Source organism: Tachypleus tridentatus, chromosome 10 (assembly GCF_004210375.1).
Source record: "Tachypleus tridentatus isolate NWPU-2018 chromosome 10, ASM421037v1, whole genome shotgun sequence".
In the NCBI taxonomy this organism is placed as follows: Eukaryota; Metazoa; Arthropoda; class Merostomata; order Xiphosura; family Limulidae; genus Tachypleus; species Tachypleus tridentatus.
In genome coordinates, this window is record NC_134834.1 from 62,954,740 (window position 1) to 62,977,324 (window position 22,585).

The 22,585-nt window shown below is 31.6% G+C and overlaps 1 protein-coding gene across 2 annotated transcripts in view; it reads right to left on the bottom strand.

Moving 5' to 3' along the window:
- LOC143229435 (nuclear factor NF-kappa-B p105 subunit-like) overlaps nt 1–22,585 on the bottom strand; it is a 153,902-nt gene that overhangs the window by 39,492 nt on the left and 91,825 nt on the right. For both annotated transcript variants that reach the window (XM_076461764.1, XM_076461765.1), the window contains 4 exons: nt 19,156–19,250; nt 18,328–18,466; nt 15,293–15,439; nt 6,992–7,120 (listed from right to left, as the gene is read on the bottom strand). In XM_076461764.1, coding sequence (XP_076317879.1) covers nt 6,992–7,120; nt 15,293–15,439; nt 18,328–18,466; nt 19,156–19,250 — 510 coding nt within the window. The remainder of the gene's footprint in view (nt 1–6,991; nt 7,121–15,292; nt 15,440–18,327; nt 18,467–19,155; nt 19,251–22,585) is intronic.

Genomic DNA, 22,585 nt, shown 5'->3' on the forward strand with positions numbered 1-22,585 from the left:
AAGAAATTGTAGAGGGAGTTCTGGGTGCAAGAACCAAATCACGGCAAACAAGGGCAGAGCCCACAGAGTAATCTAATTTTGAACCATCTGTATAAATGGGAATGGAAGGATGGTTTGAAAGATGTTTGGCAAATGGAAGGCAATATTTCCAATCAGGAGTATCTGTCTTCTTCAGATGACTCAAAGAAAGGTTACATTTGTGGATAGTAATTAGCCATAGTGGGATGAGTTGATCTATGGATACTGCTATGTCATCCAAAGATAGACCCATTCATCCAACTGCACCTGGATATGAAGGCTAAAAGGAACAGTGGCAGACCATCTATTATGAAAAATTGTGGACAACTGTGGAAGGAAAACACAACCACATGTGGGATGTTATGGTAAAAATCAAAGTTTCGAAACATACATTAAAAACAGTTGCAAATAATGAAGGTGTAAAGGGGGTTCATGAGACTCAGTAGATAAACTCTGAACTGGAGAAGTGCGGAAGGCTCCTGTGCAGAGCTGAAGCCCCTAATGGTGAACAGAGTCCAACATCTTCAAGGTTGATGTCCTGACAGAGACTCATAGTCTCGTTTTGATCGAATAAGGGCACGATAGATTTTTAGCATGGAACAATGATCTGCCTTCAAGAGGTGGAAGAGAGGACACAGAGGATGTTAAGTGCTCTTGTACACTTGACATGTAGCTACTTGATGTGTGGAATAAAGATCAGCTTACAGTCAAATATAAGCCCCAAGAACTTTGCCTCAGAAACCACAAGAAGCATAACTTCACCAAAATGGAGTTCAGGATCAGGTTAAATACCCTGTTGACAGCAAAAGTGCATGAAAACAGTTTTGGAGAGAGAAAGGTTGAAACCATTTGCTGTGGTCCTTGTCAGTTAATGATTGAGGGCAGTCTGTAGTTGCCACTCAATATATTTCATATTTGACTACCGACACAAGATGTGGAAGCCGTCAACAAAGAGACTCTTTGCAACTGCAGGGGGTAATTATCTATTGATGCCATTAATCTTTATAATGAAAAGTGTAACATTCAAGTCAGAGCCCTGAGGGATTCCAAGTTTCTCTGGGAAAGAATGGGAAAGTGTCGAATCCACATGGACCTAGAATCACCAATTTATTAAAAATGTTTAATAAAAATCGGTAAACCCATTCGAGTGGAGGTCCTGCAATATACCGTACTTCCATGTTGTATCATAAGCTTTCTCAAGGTAAAATAATACAGAAATAAGATGTTGTTTGAGAAAGGTTTCCTTGATTGATGTTTCAAGTCAAATCAGGTGGTCCATGGTGAAGCACTGTCTTTGGAACCCACGAGTGGGTGAAAAGAGATTGTTTGATTCAAGGAACCAAACAAGATGAGCACTAACCATCCTCTCTAAGATCTTACAGCTCATCAAAGCAACTGGACAGTAGTTCAAAGGAATCTTTCCCAAGTTTAGGAAAATGGAGTATAATAGATGGTGCCAAGCATCTGGAAAAACATTCTCCTACCAGATCTAGTTAAAAACAGTTAGAAGAATAGCAAGAGAGGCAAGAGAAAGATGGCACACCATTTTGTAATGAATATCATCAGGTCCAACTTATGTACTGCCAGACCAATGAAGAGCAAGTTTAAGTCATACCAGTGTAAGGAGTGATTATAGTCATAGGGACGATCAGCCCAAAAGGAAAGAGGTGATCATTCTGCCTGTGTTTTGATGGTTAACAAGATGAAGGATGAAGTGGAAGTGCTAGATACATGAGAAAAGCTTTTGCTGAGAGAATCGGCAAAGCTCTGGTTTTCAGCAGCTTCCTGGCCATCACAGAACAAGATTGAAAGGGAGAGCAGAAGGATACTAGCCACTAACCTTTTGAATTTTGTCCCATATGACTTTGGAACTGGCAGTAGAAGAAATGCTAGAGGTGTATTTAATCCAAGCTTTGATGTCTGACCTGCTGAGCATGTACATATGGGCTTGCTGAAATGCAATGAGGTTTAAAAGTGTGGGACATCTACAAAAAATATCCCAAGCCCGTTTTTGAGCTTTTCTTGTTATGTGGCAGGCAGGATTCTACCAAGGATGAGGATACTATGGGAAACTGTCAAGGTTTTAGGAATACACTGAACAGTTGCCTAGACAATACAGTCAGTTACTGTTTCCACACAGTCATCCATTGATTGCTTATACACAATGGCAGGATCAAGTTCTGAGAAAGTGGTGAAAGAAGATTGGTTAGCCTGGTTGAACTTCCATCAAAGCAAGCAGGTTGGATGGCATGAGCCATGGCCAGTCTCTCTCAACATTATAGAAACATTATCACTGCCCCATAGATTACCATCAACTCTCCAAGAAAAGTAAGTGAACGGTGTAGGGGACCAGAGAGAAAGATCTATAGCAGTAAAAGACTGACAAGGTGCATGAAAATAAGTTTAAAAACCAGTATTGAAAACAGACAGGTTGTGGTCCAAGAGCATATGCTCTATAGCATTACCCCTCCTATCAATACTAGCACCACCCTAAAGGGAATTATACCTATTAAAATCTCCCAGTAGTAAAAAGGGGGATGGAAACTATTCAATGATGGCACCAAGGCCTGCTGATCATAGATCTCTTCAGGAGGCAGGTAGAGAGAACAAATAGTGATGGTATGACCCCAAGGAAACACAGACGGCTTCAGCCTCCAAAGGTGTATCAAATGACAAGGACAAGGTGCGCACACACTGATCAACCAGCAATGCCACCCCACTATGCACTTGTCCACCACATAACCTGTCATTTCTATACAAGGAAAATTGCCGTACGTGATTGTATCAGCAGGTTTTAAAAATGTTTCCTGTAAGGAGTGGCACATGGGATGGTTGGAATCAATCAAATCCTTAATGTCATCTAAATTTGATTGAAAACCTCAACAGTTCCACTGGATCAGAATGGACATTGTTATTTATATTGGGGAGAATGTGGCAAGGAGATCCCCTAAGTGATCACGTTTTTTTCTTTATTGTACAAAGATCTATCAACCTCCATGGATCCCGACTTGGATTGGGTAGGCAGGTCTTTGTCTGTGGACAAAGATTACAATGACTGAGGGTGTGAAATTTTCAGGGCTGCAAAAGAGGATGGACCTGAGGAAACATTTAAACCTGAAGAAAGTAAAACTGGGCAGTCACTGGAAGTAGTAGTAGAGACAAAAATGGAAGTAGAAAGATGCATCAACTTTTTTTAATTATGAAGGGCACAAGATTCTTAAGCTGTTTTGCAAACGACTCTGTTGGAAGCATGGAAAGATCTGTCTGCATTCCCACTGTGGTAGTGGAATGGAGTGCAATAGCAAATGTCCAAAATAGAATTTGGGACAATAATTTCTGAGCCTCTGAGCAGATGATATTATTAACAGTCTTTAAGCTTTGCACTTTTTTCTCTTCTACCCATTTAGAGCAAGAAATAGAGTAAGAGGGGTGTGGGCCACAACAGTTAACACAGTGTGGTTCCTGGTTGCACTTGTAAGCATCGTGGCCTTACCACCACAATGAGCATATACCAAAGAACCACGACATGATGTTTCTGAGTGAACAAATCACTGACACTGGAAACATCTAAGAGGGTTAGGAATGTAAGGCCATACCTTGCAGTTCAGATAACCTGCTTTGACTATGGCAGGAGAACGAGATGATGTAAACATTAATATCAGAACATTGGTAAGGTCCATAATTCCATCTTTACGAGTGAAAAATGATTTCAAGAAAAGTTTGGTATGCTGTGGTGAAGATGTTTCCACCAAAATGTCTCTAGAGTGCAACTTCTTTACTGACTTTGGGGAGTCAGCAAGTCTCTCTAATCCCTTCTGAATGAAAAATGGAGATGTCTACCCAAGGATTTCACAGATAAAGAATGGAGAATCAGAAATCAAGGTGTAGAATCTGGCTGTACTATTGACTGTGCAACAGAGTCATCAATGTGTGGTCGTTTTCTAATGATCTATTGTTTTTCAATTCTTTCATTTCTATTTATTTTGTTAGAAAGACAGGTATCCATAACAAAGAAGCTATATTTCAGTGCCCACTGTCCCACCCACCATGGAACCATACAAGGAGATGAATTACAGTGCCAAATAAAAACACTGCAGCAACGTCAGGATTTCGTGAGCACTATACTCAAACACCAGCATCAGACACAATGTCCACAAAACATGTTGAGAACATCCAACACTGGTACTTGGCTGACTTTAGCCCAAGTGGACCAGCCAACTGACCCTAGGGGAGCCACTCCAAAGCCACCCATCTACAGGAATTCAAGGCCAAAGTGGTGTGTTAGGGTTAGACCCCTCAACCACCAGGATCCTCTCCTCCCTTTCACAGGTCACCATGCATGGCAAACACATGGGTGGATGCTTAGATCCCAGAAGAGGTAAAATTTAAGAACAGAACATTATCTGGGAGGTCTCCTCACCACATACAAGAATTCACACTGAGGGGCAAGGCATTTGTGAAGAGATGGAACTTTGCATTTTGCATGTGGTGGCAGTGGAGAAGCTTATACAGTAGTTGTGTTCTAATTTAGCAGCCCCTAGTGATCAAAGAATAATCATAGCTAAGGAATCAATGTATATGATCTTTTGGTCACATAAACACAATTAAAAGGATCTCTTCTGCTCTCATCCAAAAGACATGAGGAATTCAAATGATGGCCACATTTTCAGAAAAGAAAGAACCAATCATTAGTGGGAGGAGGTGAGTAAAAGTCTGGCAATCTATTCAATAGCACTGAGCTGGACAGAACACAGAGCTAAGGGACAAGATAAAAATAAAAAATTCCCAGACTGATAACATATGGAACTGAAGTAAGAATAGAAGTCTCAGTCCTGAAAATAAAGCCTGCCTTGGTTGCTTTTGAAAGTAGAATCAGAATGTTTTTGTCTGTTATTAATGAGATGGTATCAGCAGTAACCAGTTGTCCATGTAATGGTGTGTGTGCACAAAGTGATGGAATGAAGGTGATGAGTAAAAAATTTGACTGCTACAGCAGAACCCTTGTGAAGTAGATGCAAGTCAGAGAGAGAAAACTCAGAGTTGCAGTGCTTGATCCTTGTACACAACAAATGGCAATAATGGTAGTGCTCCTCTACAATGGCACTGTACAGATAAAAGCCCACACTAACAATCTTGGGCATTTACAATCTCAGTAATAATAATAAGAATAATAAAAAAAAGTAAACTCAGATTGAGGAATGAGAAATTGTGAGTTTTGGAGAATTTAGGTTTTGATATAGATGTTAAAGATTGATGACTGAAAATCAATGGTCTGTCTGCATAGTTCTAACAACTGACACAATTAAAACCTCTGAATAGCTAGTACAACCCATTCACTACTTGTAGACCAAACAAACTCTGACAGCCCTAAAACTTGGTTCAAATCCCAATGATTTGCAGGAGATAAAAATGTTCGAGGTTGAGTAAATAACAGTAATGAAGGTGTGAATTGAATTATGAATCCTGATTCAAGAACCTCAAATATTCCTGGGTCTGTGACTTAGGTTGCCACACATACAGAAATTCCAAGAGTTTTCTAACAAAGTGAAGCAAAAGAAAAACAAAATGTTGGATTTTAGAGTTGTAAATTTGTAGACTCACCCATCATGGGACATTTATCTGTTCAGATAAACCATAAACTCCACCTTAAAACTTTGCAAATTAAATTAAGGAGCAGATGTATTATTTGAGTTTCAAAAAATGCTTCCAATGGGCAGGAGTGGGCTAAATCATGTGTCAGGTAAGGCATAACTGTCTCTTCATGTAACTGAGAAGAAAACTTCCAAGCATTAACCACAATATCCATGGATGAAGGAAAAACTAAACATTCATTCTGAGACCTTTCAGCCATTATGTAAAGTACAGGCTCAAAAGCAATTGAAAAGACATCAAAACATCAAACTTGAGTAGAAATGACAGTCTAAAACAAATCCCAATGTTGCCTTGTATGTTTGAGGTCATTTAAAGACAGTGTTGACTACCATTTATTGGAATAACATTTTGTCAGATAGATTTGTCGTGTTAAAGCAAAGCAATGTTAGACCATCTGCTACATCCAACATAGGGAATTAAACCCTGGACCCATTGCTGTGAGTCTGTAAACTCACCATTGTCCCACAGGGGACTGAAAGGCCAAAAGAACTAAAGGCAAAGGAAAAAGCAAATTTAATTTCTCTCCAGCATGTGAATGATTTCACTCACTGTAGCCTCAGAGCCTCCCAAAGGACCACCACACAACAAAATGTATATCTCCATCTCACCATGAATAAAATCACTGAGTCTTAAGCCACAATCCTAACAGTTTAAGAGATTCCAAACTTTTCATTTATTTTATTCCTCATTCACAGTTATTCTGTTTCTATCTCATATCAACTCAATACTGTAAAAAAACTTTTAGAGCCTTTTACATTTGCAATGTAATATGAAAAACACTTCAACATAAAATAAAAAAAGACAAGATAATATCTGAATAACAAAAAAAATGTTAAAAAATGAAAAGTTCAAATAATAATTAACCTTTAACTTGTCTTAAGTTTGACTGGGTTTAACAAAAATATCCATGTTTACATCTACACCAACTGTTAATATCTTGTGAAAGTGTGGCATATGAAGCTGAAGATCAAGCAAAAACATTTAATAACTATAAATACATATATGAAAAAGATATGTAATGATTTTAACACTAGAAAATGTTTACTGAAATACATCCACCTCGTTAAGATGCATTACTTACATTGCATAACACGATATATCACTAAAGTTTGAGAGATTCATCACAAAAATGTTTATTTGAGAGGTTTTCTCATTTGCATTAAAATTCTACCTTATTGCACTTGCAACAGGTTATACCTGGCTATGCATGCATGTGTATGAGACAGACAAAATAGGTGATGACACTTAAGAGAAATATCTAATCTTTAAAATTCTAACTTGCAAAATAACATATGTAATATTAACTAAACAGCATACATACCTTGCTCTTCAAACATTAAACCATTTTCCATGCAAATTTTGCTGAGAAGATCTGTGGTAGGATGCATTTTACCCACATTCTGCATGATAACTTGCTCTTCAAAATTACTACTTGAATACTGGTTGTGACCTGTAATCATTGCAGGAAAAATCAAAGGAATATTTGAATTTCAAAGGTATATGCAAGATAAAAAGAAAAATTGAGGATTAAGTTGCTTTAAATTATACTCCTCTTAAAAAGCCTTATAACTGTCAGCCCAAAGTAAAATTAATAATAAAAAAATAGTTTATTAATTATATTTTAAAAATAACTTCCTATGACAAACAAAGAACCAACCACAAGAATGGATACAAGGAAAAACAAAGGGTATTTAAAAAATAAAAAACAAAATTAGATAATACTTTTTGAGCTTCCTGAATTTTTATTTGAATCTGAAAAAAACACCTGAACACAAAAGAGAAAAAGAGACCAAAACAAATATGAAGGGAATCCATGGAAAACAAAAATTGGTTTTGACAAAAACTCAAATACTGAGCTCTTGGAGGCTTCATTAACTGTACAGTTTATTGTAGAAGTCTGATATGTTTAATGCCATAAATGCTTAGAGAAAAAACTAACCTATGTAAGTTACAAAAGTACTTTTATTACTTACTCTAATAATTGCAAAAAAAGAATTTGATTACTTAATGAAAGTACTTAGAAAAAAGTTTAACATGTATTAACTATAACAGGAATTTGAACATCAGATGTAAAAGTTCACTTCAGTTAAAACAATGATTAAAACATATCTTATATAAGCTATTATTTACATGGTTTCACCCTACTAACAATTATAATATGAAATGTCTTTCCATTCACCTATTACTTCATGCTACTAAAATCAAATCATATATAATGAGTCTTACTTGTCAAAAGAATTTATTAACTTCTTAATTTTCCTATCAGGTTATTAGTCATAAAACTATGATTTGCAATTAGCAGACATTATCTGTTGACTCTTTTGCCAAAGGTATGCTTCACTGTACATGTAATTTAATTACCTTTTGTTCATGTTATACTAGTTAGTATAGCATAAAGTCATCGATACTAATACATATTTCAATCAACAATATATATGTTTTAACTTCTTAATTTTATAAGGTGACATAAAGAAAATAAAATCCTGAATTTCCCTTAGTGTGAGAAATGTGACTACTTTTTCCTCTAGGGATCCCCTTTTCCTATAATGTATTTACCACCCTTCTAATACATATTAAATTTAACAAATTATTATAATATCATCATCACTCAAGCAAAGCATAATTTTCATTGCATTCAATCCTGTTTGGTTACAGAATCACCGAAGATAAAATCAACCCCTTCTGGCCACAGCTACTAGTCAATAGTTCTCTACTACATTTGATATCATATTATCTATAACCAATAGAAAAACAAGGTTTTCATCTATCAAAAATTTTTTTTATATTACTTTATGAAAAGAACATCTTCAACTTCACTTCCAGTATAGGTTTCGTTCCTAGAGGATCATTAAATTAGTTTAAATAAATTTGTAATGGCTTTTGTCCTACAGTAAGAAAGCCAGAAGAACTGTGATAGTTATGAGTCATTGCTTGTTTTTTGCATGTTATAATTCTATGTTATTTTGTACATTATTTAAAAAATAAACTTATTTAGTGCAATATTACCATTAGTATAAAAAAATAGACTAATTGTCATAAACAGAAAATAAAAGCACAGGTAGGTAAATTATTTCTTGTTTTTGATGTGTATTATTTATGTATTATTATAAAACTTGATAAATGTAACTAAAATGCAAAAACAGGAAACTCTTTATTAGCTAAGGTTAGATGAGGTAAAATAATTTTTCAAGAGGCATGCATACAAGCAGCTTGGAGTAACTCATAAATAATATAATTCAATAGTGTAACATGACACATGCATTCTCCAAATGAATGACAACTTATATTATAATCCTGGAAATGGCACTAATATTTAAAAAGGGTTCAAAGAGTAATAAAACAATAAAATATAAGTATAAATAGATGTATACTGTTAAAAGTTTAAAGAAACAAAAGAGAAATTAATGTCATTTCATGTCAGAATATGAAGTTATTCTAGAAAATAAAAGAATAATTTAAATTTATTTTAATTTTATTTTTGGTGTTTACAAGGTTGGTCAATTTTTCCAACCTTGTATAGAAACAGGATAAAGAAAATAACAAATAAAATATGAAGTTTTACTGAAAAAAATGTACGTAAGTTGAAAAAATAAAATTTAAGATTTTTGAGATAAAAAAGTATATTTAATCTTAACATGAAAATCACTTTACACTTGAACTAGTCAGAAAAAAAGAGTTAACATATTCATGGATGAAGTTTTACATAAAATACTTCCCTAAAAAATCTAATTTTATTGAATATTCAAGTTTTCTAATGTTTGCTGAATGTCTGCTAAATTTTTGAAGATATGCATGCCATATTAAAAGCTCATGGTATTTAAATTACAATGAGAACAAGGTAGTAACATGTTCAGTCAGTCTGACCAAGGCCATGCTGAGACAGTTAAACAACTGACCAATTACTCATAAAAACAGCAAAAAATACATTGAATATTTCATAATGACCAAAATTTAAAGAAATACCAAATAATTTTTAGTTTTTTAAATTTTTGATTGTTGTTTTACTTATCTATCTATATATGGGAATATTAATACTGATAGAGTTAGGTAAACCAGATTTTTAAACAAGTAATAAGAGTTCCAATGGGGGCTGACTATTCTACTTGTATAGCAAATTTATATCTTTATTATTATGAGAACAGATTTATTAAACACTACATAAATCCTGATATTTTTACCTTAACTTTGTTAAACATATAAAGATGATTTAATTAGTATAAATAATCCTGAAATAAATAATATTATTTACACTATTTATCCAGTAGAATTAGGAAATTAAAATACTTCTATATCTAATACAGAAGCAGATTATTTAGATCTAGGAATTAAAATAAAGATATCAATGGAAATATTTTTGAGAATATTTTGCATGTAGAATTTATGATTTACCTCTTTTTAATAGTAATATACCATACCCTTCTGTTATAAGTATTATAACTTTGCAATTATTCAGATATTGTAAAATTTGTAATAAATTATGATATTTTATCAGTAATGTTAAAAAACTAATACAAAAATTTTACTTAGTGGATTTTAAAGAAACTTTAAAATTATTAAACTATCCTGTGAAAATCATAATAACATAGTAAATAAATATAAAGAAACAAAAATTAAAGACATTTTACTAAAAATTTAAAGCACTACTTTATATGGATGTACACCTTACTGCATGTAAAGGCTTGTGTAGAACATAATAGTTGTGGTTGATTTAGTGAGTGGTAATTAAGAAACATACTAATTAATTTAGATAACTGGATGGGACCCTTCATACTAGTGTAATTCATTTATGAAGCTACCAATTAGTGCCTTTCTACCATAATGATGGCTGGAATGCTAACTTCAAGAGGTAAGTTTATTTATTTTATTTACCCCCAAATGGTAGTAACTTATTTTTATTTTTCAATTAATTTTATTTTCTTCTTGTTCTTTAGATTGGAGAGTAGTCACCTTCCCTCAACTGTCTGTAGGCAGTGAAGAGTGATATAGATGTGGGATGTTGTGGGCTTGAGCACCCACATCTAGCTCTCATTATTATTATTCTAATTATTATTTAATTTTACTCTATTTCTTTATGTGAGACTGGCAAATGGTGGGCCAGACTGATAGACAGTGTATCACCACTACAACGTGGGTCCTACTACAGTCACCTCAGAACTTAGGGTACATTACATACCTGACATTATAACTGTAACCTGGGACCCTTTCAATTAGTGCAGCATGTGTTTTTTTTTTTAGTTACTTTATCCTTTTATTATTTTATTTTATTTTTGTTTGGGCTGGTTTTTGGTTATAACAAGCTAATATATATATAAAACCATAAAAAATATTCAAATTGTATTCAATAAAAAATAAGAATATCTTGTATAACAGGATGTGTATACAGATAAAAATTTTCAATATTTTTTTACAGTTACAGAAAACATGTTAATTACCAGTTAAGAACCAATTCTAATAACATACCCCCCTACATTTCTGATGGAGTTTAGGTCATATCACTTCTACAACTCTCTTAAAACTAGTGGGCCATTACTGATGCACTCTTTATCTGAAACTAAATATTTTTTTACATGAAATACACAGCTACAAAATTTCTGCCTTGCTATTGCCAAGAATTGCCATAATTTTTGTCAACTCTTGCTTGCATGAATCTTATCACTGCTTGTAGTCAGCTTCAAGGATGAATGCTCTGTCTACAGTATCTATAAAATTTACAATCATGAAGTGACTGGCTATAACTTGACAATTACCATAACTACTGACCTGATGCTCAAAACTGAACTTAGTGCTATCTTTTAAATTATATGATCCTGTTGGCAGTATCTTGTTCGAAAGGAAATAACTATCCACAAGCAAATGATACACAACACCAATAAAGCTGCAACAGTAAATTGATAATCACTGTATTACACATGTATGCATGTTGTAGATTCAGAAGCTCCATATAAACCACAAACTACATTAAAACAACTGGGTGTCAACAATTACAAAGCCACTGTTATTTACAAGATAGCCAAACTTTAAAACTATAATGAACAATGATACATTTAGTAATATTGTATAGGTTTCATTAAAATACTCACAGCTATTTTAGCTGATGAAACAATATTAAATAATACTAAAGAGTAACAACTGGGTGATCCTTCTTATGAATCACTACCATGTTTTATGATGCAAGAGCTGGCATAAGTATATTTACTGAATTGTTCCCACCCTCTCATCATTGAAATAAAAATTCTAGTTGTCATATGTTAAACTATTTATTCTTGGCTGAAAGTTTCTCACTTTGGAATAAATACTATTTACTCTAATAACCAATAGTTTCATATTAAAAAAACTGATAAATGAAGCTAAAGAGGGTAAACATTCTTTCTTGATACACAACCTAACAAATATTTAACACACAATGTTTTGTTAGAAAATAATGTAGACATGAAAGATCAAGTCAATACATCCTTAAGCCTCTCCTTGCATACCCATCTTTAAGAAAAATAAAAAAACAATATTAAGTACCTTCTTTACTTTAGAGGAATCACACATTACTTACTTCAATTCTGGTATCAAAATTACCCCATTTGAAAAATATATTTGCCTTAAATGGAACATAAGCTGTCTTTTCCAAATCTTCAACTTGAGTTCTTTTTTGGATATAAGAATGGCTTACGAAAATACTAAAAACTCAACTCTCTTGACATTAAATTTTTTTTGATTTTGTAAATAGTTTAGCATTATTCTGTGAATACACATTTGTACATCAAAAATGGATTAAAAGTAAAATCTGTTCATACCAAATAAGCACAATATTTGCCAGTATATCTATCACTGACGTGTACGTGCACACTTGCTAGTTAATTCTCAACATCAATTCATTAACAAATTATACAGAGATTTCTATGATTTAATGTCAAGTCTTTTAGATTAAATCTTAAAATTGTTTGCACTTCACCACTATATAAAGGGCTACTTCATCTCTTAACAGTAGTGAACAGACAGATAAACTATTTCATTTGGAATATCAAATTCAATAAGTTAAGCCATTATGTCATTGATGGATTTTTTAAACAGAAATTACAAGAGTTATTGAGAAAATGTTCATAAATAAAATATACAGCAATTACCCAAAGTTTGGGGATTGCTATTGCACTGAAAATTATACAAATTTAATTTTTATTGACCAGTACTAATAAAGTGCTCAATGTATTGAATTTATTTCGTAATCACTTAAAATGGTTTTTAATAGGATGTTAATATTGAAATAAGAAAAGCAAACACCTAGTAAAGACAGAAAAACACAATCAAAATGTCAAGTATTGGACAAGAATAAAAGTCATGCAAACATGAATAAAAAAACGAAGAATGTTTTTAATATTGCTGTTTGTCTCAAGGAATAAAATACTCATTACCTGAAAAATTTAAGTGTCTAGATTCCTATATGAATTTTGTATGAAATCTTTAGGTAATACTGAAACAGTAAATTTCACTTACCCAATGTACAAAATACAGAATTTCATGTCATTAATGATTATTAGTCATAAATAAGTGATCAAACACTAAAATATTGATTATTTCCTTATGGTAAGGTTATGATTGGAATAGAAACAGCAATAACAATTGGATTAAATGCATGTTATAAGAATCATCAATGTACATGTTTATGTCACGTACAAGTTCCTACTGGGTTTGACACAGCGCATTGATAAAAATACATAAAGTTGTAAAGTAAATGAAGTATCACTATGACTGAATTACAAAGTAGAGCAATCACTGGTATAATCTCTCAAATTATAATAAACACTACATTAAATGAATTTCTTTAGAAAGAAAAAAAAAAGTATGAATTTACTTCCTAAATTTGAGATGTAACTACTGTATAAAATATACTTTAACATACTTTGAGTGAACCTAAAATCTTCTTCAGAATCACAGGAAATATCCTTATTATACAATTAAACCTACACAGTTGTAGTGGGTATCAGTAACAATTATGCACATAACTGGCTAAAACAGCAAAGTGTGTACCCCTCATATAAAACAAATTACAATAAATGTGTTGTTTGTTTTTTAAAAATAAGACCAAAAACAAAAAGGCTATATTTAAGTATTTATCTTGCACTGAGTGTACTTGTGGATGGCTCAAAGTACTTAATAGGTTAACTGATAATATTACTTGCCATTATTTGAATGAAAAACATGAAAACAAAAAAATGCATTTGTCAATTCTCCAACACAAATATACATACACACATACATATAAATCTCGTACATTTCAGTACAGAAAAATAAAACTAAATTTCACACCTAACCCCTAATGTCTTTTTCAAGTTGGTAAAAATCCCAAAAAATGCACTTTGGTAACAAAATAAAAAAAAAGGATGGGGAATTGATGGAAGGTTTGTTTTTTCTTCGTCATGCATTTACTGTATTCAGAATACAGCAAAGGCCTGGATAATTTTGTAAATTACCTCTTACTTTTAGGTTTCTTTAAAACAAAAAAAGTTATAAGGTCTTAACCTCTCTTGCAAAGACAGGCCTCGACAAATCTCAGGTGTCTAAAAATTTCATCATGGCACCTGGTATTTTTTCCAATTTCATTCACGTATAGCGCTGTATAAAACAGAATTTGAATCTAGAACACTTCTGAGCTCATGGAAGTTCTTAACTATTTTTAGCCTTCTTTGAGCCCTATATAAGACTGTTTCTAGGATTGTAATGGCATATTTAAAGCTTCACCTTTTTTTCAGGAATAAAGACAGTAGTTGTACAACATGTTACTAATATTGCACTATTTTGCTTTTCTTCTTTCCCTCAACTGAACCAATCAATCAGTACAATCTGTTTGGACTCAAACAGAGCTAAAGACAGTTAGTTCAGGCTATAAAATTAAATAAATGTAACCCCCATTTGCCAGTGCAAACAGTAGTTAAGTGAGGTCAGGCACATTTTTTTCCTGAGTTTTTTTTAAGTCATGTAATACTTTGCCTCACTACTTACGTTGAATGCAATTAACTTTGTTTGAAAATTATTCAACAATCACAAAATATTATTGAGAAGAACACAATCACCACATTTTCATTTTCTTTTTCACTAATGCAAATCATGTTAAGCTTCAAAACACACTTCATAGGTACAAATACTTATTACATAGTTCTAATAAAGCTCTGAATTGAGTATTTTCAAAATATTATTAATCAGTATACTGACAAGGTTTCTCACTGAAGTTCATATCTAGTGGGTATTAAAATACAGTTCAGTCTACTTGGTCACTTAAAAACAAGTGCTGATTTATTCACTTGGATCAGGATATATTTGTTTCTTATACAATGTAACATTGTTAAACAAAATATGACAAAGCTATAATATTCATAAACAGGGCAAGAACTCGTAAATATATAAAATGCAAAATGATTTGTTGAAAATATAAATATAAATTAAATTTAAAATACTAGTTTAATTATTAAACCACAATCATATAAAGGTAAAATCAAGACAGCTTTGTTGAGTCAAATTTTTTTTCGACATATTCAATAAACTGCAGAAAATCAATAGTTCAGACATGGAATAACAGCACACTATAAAAAGGAAATAATCTAATGAGATTACCAAGTGTTAATTTTTGTCAACATACCAGTAAAACTTCCTGATGTATTTGTATCAGACCAACTAGATGTACTGCTACTAGCACCTGTCTGTAATGACAAATCTAAGTCATGGGGCTCGTGAAATTCTTGGAAGCCGCTAATCTTTTTTCTCTTTCGTTTTACTTCTTCTCTATCTAAAGAAGAATTATGTGTTATACGAGAGGGAAGAATACCATATATTATATGCATGTTTAGCAAATTACTGTTTTAGTTTAATAAATCAATATACATTAACAAATAATTCAATAGTATTAATGATGTATTTTTAATTACTTCAGTTTTAAAATTTTAATTTTAAACCAAGTTGTTTTAATCTACAGTAGTAGCCCTAATGCAAAATATATTGATGCATAGAAAAAACTTGTAATGCATTCAAATGATGCATAAAAATTGAAAAGGGACACAAATATAACACATGATAGATCTTAACCCATTCCACATTGGGGGAAGCATCACTGTAGAAAATAGTAAAGACTTTGTGATTCTTTTGATAGAAGTTCCCAATGTCAAACCTTTCAACTACAGAAGAACAATAAAAATATCCACTCTTGAAGATATAATGAGTTCTAGCTTTAACTTTTTCACTCTATGTATCCTTTAATACATGACAGAAAGTTTCAGTATCTCACACTCAAAATTTTATTAGCCTACTTTGTTTGAGTTATACCAATTAGTATAGCACAAACTTTTAGCTAATAATTCATATTTTAATAATATACAACTTTTTAAGTTTACAACGAAATATTCTGAAAAATTCTTAATTTTCCCTAGTATAAAATGTGATATATTTTCTCCAGGCATCTTGCTTATTTTTTCCAGAACCTCTTGAAAGAGTGAGAAATTAGACATAAATTACTCACTACAGAAATTTCATTGCTCAGACAAACAATAATTTTTATAGTCTTTAGTTTTGTTTGGTTAAAGAGATATCAGCAGAAAATCAGACCCCTCCCACTACACCTTCCCACTAAATCATCTCTTTCAGGATGTATTAATTCTCTCTTCCTTTTAATTATATATTACATATAACTGGTAGAAAGTCAAGATTTTTTATATACAAAAAATGATGTATTGCCTAAAGTTGTATTCTAAATATTTAGTAGTTAATTTCACTAAAAGTTCAAGCAAAGTTTTAATGAAAAACTTAATGATTAGACTGTAGAAATTTGTAACAACTCTTGTCTCATAGTTAGAAGGCAAGAAAAATTGTGAGAATCAGTGGAAGTTGTCTACCTTTTGCTTGTTATAAGTCTATGTTCTTTTGTATATTATTTAATCAAATAAAAATTTAGTGCATTACTAACATTAGTATAAAAAAAAGCTTAAATGTCCTTGACAATCGACAACAAGAAGAAAAAGAAGATAATCAGAATAAACAAATGTAACTTCATGTTACAAGTTATTCTGGAAAGAAAAAAAGTAACTTAGATTTATTTTGAGGTTTCTTTGGTTAAGAGGTTGGTAAAATTGACCAATCACATTTTGAGTTAGGATATAGAGAAAATAAGATAAAATACAAAATTTTACTGAAAAAGACACCTAAAATATATCTAAGAAATTTTAGAGATTACACAAAGGAAATTTGAGATTTTTGAGATGAGGAAAAGTATTTTTTATTCTTAGTATGAAAATTATTTTGCATATGGACTGTTCAAAGCAAATATTTAATATATTAATAGATGAATCTTTTAATTTATTAAAAATACTCCACTAGAAATATGATTTTTTTTGTACGTGAAAGACGTGTAATGTTAACTGAAAGACTGCCAAATTTTTAAAGATATACACACTGCTGAAAATTAGAAGTATAAAATCTATAAAGACTTTAGATGAGTACAACAGGGTCATGCGGTTGGCTAACTTTATTAAGCCCATGTTGAAAGAGTTAAATAAGTTACCTGAGAGTCTTAGAGCTATTTAAAAAACAGGTTTTGTCATTATAGTGTTGTCCCTCTTAACACAAATAACATAATTAAATCATGTAAATAGTTAAATGTTAAGCCTTTATTATTTTATAAATACAAAAACTACAGTAATTTAAGCAACACACTTATATTTAGTATGTTTATTAGACATCATTAAATTACCAAATATTATAACTTATGAATACTGTATGTTTATATTAAATACAGCTGATGAGGTTAGCTTGGTACATGTGTGAGGGTATAATGGGTAAGTTTTTCTACAGGTACACCACACTTTAAAGCACATAAAAGATATTTTCCATAGCATTAGTTTGGTCACTACAAACTCAGAAATTTAAAGGAGCATCTCTTTTTATTGGTTATAAACATGCCAATCAAATGTGCAAAGATGATTATCAAACAATTTTGAATGTCAGAGTAGTGAGAAGGGGGTTCACTGGTTGGTTTAATGAATTTGATATCTCAAGCAAGTCAAGAAGACAGAAGATTCAATGTTTAGATTCTTACTTGAAATTATATACTGCTTATGTTTCTTATTGGTTGAAACTGCACCAGTATACTCTTAGATAATTATAAAAAGGAGAAATTGAAGGTCAACACATGATGTGCCACCAAAAAATGAAAATTCAGTTTTCTTTATATATTTCTTTTTCAAATTAAGTAAAAATTTAGACATTAAACAAATTTGAATTATAAGTAATGTTTATATGCCAAGCTTACCAGCAAACATTTATAAGGCTGTTTATGTTTTGAATTTAACACTGTAAAAGATTGTGACATACATATAAAAGCCAGACCTGAATGAGAAAGAGTAATGCTATTAACAAGGGCTCAACAGAACAAGGTCAGTAGCAAAGTGTGCAATTCTGATGCCAAATGACAATAATTTTTCCTGCTGAGAAAATCATTGGTACATCTACACCAGACCAATAATTCATATGCTATGTTTCCCATTAGTGAATGGGTGATTCAATTCTCTTTCTTTATATCACTATTTTTCAGCCTGGTTTAGGCAGGTATTTTTGCTAGTAAACAATATAAGTTAATCTGTGTTAAGCATTACCCACTTTTATTGGTTTAATTTTGGTTGTTCTTACCATATTCAGCAGGAGTGTAGAGAAAATCTATGCTTCCACTACACTGATTGTCTTTATGCCTGCAAAGTTGAATTTTGACATTTACATCTTCTTTGATGTTGCGGTCCTTATAGGCTGGTGTTCGAAACACAATTGCAACCTTTTAAGATAGTTTCATCAGTTTGTATAGAATGCATGACGTATATTAAAAAGAAAACAGAATTAAAAAACTTGTATTTACTTGACACTCAAGTATTTCCATCAACACTATTTTTTTCTACAAAATGTCAAAATATATTATTGTACTGATTGTTAGGATTTAGGAATCAGTTTTAAAAAAGTTTTTAGCAAGCAATAAATAGGCATCAAACAGGAAGAATGTATTAATTCTAGCTTCACTGTAACAACTATCAAGTTTTAGCAAATTACTTTTTCTAAGATAGTATAGTGAATTTTTCAGATGAAATAAAAAAACAACTTTTATTCTATAATTAAACTGTAAAATTAACTTATGTGCACTTTTGTGTCAACACAACTGTTGTTCAAAGAACTTATCTCACACACACACACACATACACAAAAGAAATACATCAAAGTTTAAATTTTGTAATCATAATATGTACATGTATTATAATGATTTAAAGTGAGTAGCAGTTTATCCAAAAGAAACATTTCACAAAGGAGAACAATCTGTACATTCCTAAATATATTTTAGTTTCTAAATGTTTCTTTTTATACAAATAATAATAGTAAACAAAGATACTAAATATACAACAAAATGTGTTTACTGTGTAATTTATTACTGGTAACCATGATCTTTATTCATAACTTACACTTAAATGTAATTACCTGATGGTGAACATCATTCTCTGAAAAATCTCCACAACCTTCCCACAAAACATTTCCCTCTTTGTCTTCTTCAAAAAATCTAATCTTGATGTCCTCTAACAAACAAATGAGAATTCTGATTTCATAAGGCTTTTCAGAACAATATTATAATTTAAAATTATGTTGGATATACATTAATTGTTATCTCTTGGTGATAGTTACTAGAGGTAACATAATAAATCTTCTAAATCTATTTTTTAATTGTCAAATCAACATAAGGCATTTCATACCAATGGCTTTAATCCTAAATACATAAAGATTTTTCTAACTTTATACATTTCTTAATATTAACTACAAGTCCTTTAACAATGTCCTTTTTCATTTTTAACAGCACTTTTACATCAGTTCTATATGTAAACTGTTTATAAATAACTTATACAGATGAATCAATTGCTTTGCAGCAGGCATGTGTAAAATTTATAGCAAAATAATTTTCTGTGATAGTTTTTCAACTAAGCATGGTGGTTTTTGCTAGTTAGGATTAGTGTCTAAATTGTTTTTCATTTCATGATACCTTACAAAATGGCTCAGCCAACCAGATTAAAAGGGACAAAATGTATTTCAAGTTATCAACACAAGAGGTATTCAGAAAACCTAACTGTCAATGCACCCCTAGTTGTTTATGTATGATTGGATTGACGATTCTGTGACTTGGCCAAATGAGGAGGGCCTAGAATTTCCATGACAGTCTGAGGGCATACAAATCAATTGTAATGTACAATGTCTTTCATTTCTCTCCAATCTGATACATGGCCAAATAAAACACAGATGGATGTCTTATAAAAAACACACACGAGTCAGTCAAACAAATGGCAAGAACCTATTACACATTAGTTTTGCTGAATAAGGTTAGGTTTTTCTCACAAGATACTTCAATAAAAGGATTTCAAAATTTGATTAATATTGTCAGCTGGTATTTTACGATTTCAACCATTTAAGTGAAATCTGTTTCACACTGGGAGAAGTTTGAAGTTATACATCTGCTCTGTTGTTCAAAAATGGACAATTGTATTTGATTTTCAATATAGAAGTCATACACTAATGTCTCATGCATGGAATAATGCATCAGATGTTAATGAAAATATAGCTGATGATTTATAGTCCATTAGAAAGTTGACTTGTAAGTGGTAGCAAATGCTATTTAGAATTTGGGAACCTGATAAAATAACATTTCACTGTAAGCACTTCATGTTCATAAATGTGCTTTATTAGACTTTATATTAAATGAATAATTAATAACTGTATAAAATGTAAAGTAAATTTTAACTGTCAGGAATTAATAATTTCATAATTAGGCTTACATTTTGTTTCTTTTATCCTGTGAAATGTATTTGCAGAACAGACTGAATTCATCCAAAAAAAAAAAAGACTATTTGGTTCACATGCAGAAAAATGTAAGATTGGTAATATACTGGTTTTTGCCTTGATGCTGATTCACAAAAGGTTCTCACTGGACTAAAGAAAGCATGTCCTGAAGCTATAATATTCACTTTATATAAACGTGTTCCTGAAACTGACATGCTCCAATCTCCTACAAAATTATCAGATATATGTCACTGCTCTTGATTATAAATTACAAGCAAACCAAGCAAAAAAGTTATAATTGATAAGATGATAAGAATGATCCTTATGATTCAAGCTATTACTGCTTTTAGGGCTTATGATTTACAGAATCAACAAAACTGGATTTCCAAATTCATCCTAAAGAAAATATTAAAAAAGGAAAAATATACTGCTATAAATATTCCTTCACTGTCTCAAGGAATAAAACATGAACTAAAAGTAAGAAATGCTTCTATGAAAGACACATGAAAATTTTATATTAAAAGTAGTTTTCTTTTAAATCTACACTATTCTTTAATATAGCATTAAGTGCTATATTAAAAAAAATATAATTCATCTATATGAACTATGTTGGTAACAACGAGCTGAAGAAAGGTAATATACATTACACTCAAATCCAAGTGCAAAAGAAATTGAGTATGCTGACTTTATAATCTATTTTTCAATGAGTGATCTTTGATAAAAGACTTTGTAAGAAATGTTACCAAAATGTGGAATGCATTCCTTATAAATACATTTTACTCATATTGGTGCCAAGTCACCATTTTGCAGCAGTACATAATATAGAATTAACTTGCACTTATAAAAAACATTCTTTTAGTGAAATTATTATGTTCAAATGTTACACATGAAATTTTTAATTATTATGGTTGTATACATTTAAAGAGTATGATTTTAATTTCATGCAAAGCTACACAAGGGTTATCTGCACTTACCATCTCTAATGTAGCAGTGAAAGACTAGAGGGAATGTAGCTAGTCATCACCACCCACTGCCAGTACTTGGGATACTCTTTTCACCCATGAATAGTGGGATTGACCATTACATTAGAATGTTCCTACAGCTGAAAGGGCAAGAATGCTCAGTGGGATAGTAATTAAAACCCATGACTCATATTTCAATTCAAATCACTGGTCATGCCAGGCCCATTTAAAAAGAAAACCCAAGAGGTGGTTATTTGTTAACTTCAATAATCATGTTCAACATAGTTACATCAATACTAGTGCAGTTTTATGAATTATAGACTTTGATCATTAAATTATTGTTACAAACATGAATTTCACTTTCAATTCAAGTGAATTAATTATACTTCTCTTTAATCATAATTTACTTAACATGATTGTCTATAGAAAGTTTAACAATATCATCCCTACCGTATTTTTTATTATTAAAATTAGTTTCACAGATAGGATTAATTGCTGCATCTTTTTTGTTACATTATCTCATAAGTAGTTTGAAATGGAAATTTTCTGGAATATACGAGTATATTCTACATGTATATTACATACAGGATTAAATACTCTTCTATATTGACAAGTCTGCAGTCGTGCACTAGTGTACATGTACTGCAAACATTACAGCTTTATTAACAATTTGTTTCCTTTAATCGGAACATAAATTCATGTTATTATATGCATAATTACAATTAATAGGCTAGCTTGTATATCTGAAAGTATAAGTGTCTAGTAATTCCAGTAATTGTCAGAAAAAATGCAAGTAATAAGGACATTGCATTCCCTTAGAATTCTGAATATCCTTATTCTTTGAATTTCTCTTTCAACAATCTTTGAATCTTGCAAGTTGTCTAGAATATTCAACATCCTTTGCATTTAATTGTTTTTTACCTCATTTAAAATTAAGTATTGTTAAGAGTAGCTCCATGTATAAGTTCCTCTTCAGTAAGAAACACACAATCAGCCACACCTGCTCCCCATCTTCAGTTTTGTTTAGGAGACCCCCCCATGTTTCTGACATAAATGCACCTGTACCATTCACTGCAAGTTATAATTATTAAATGCTATGTGTTGGGATATTTGTAGTTGCTGTA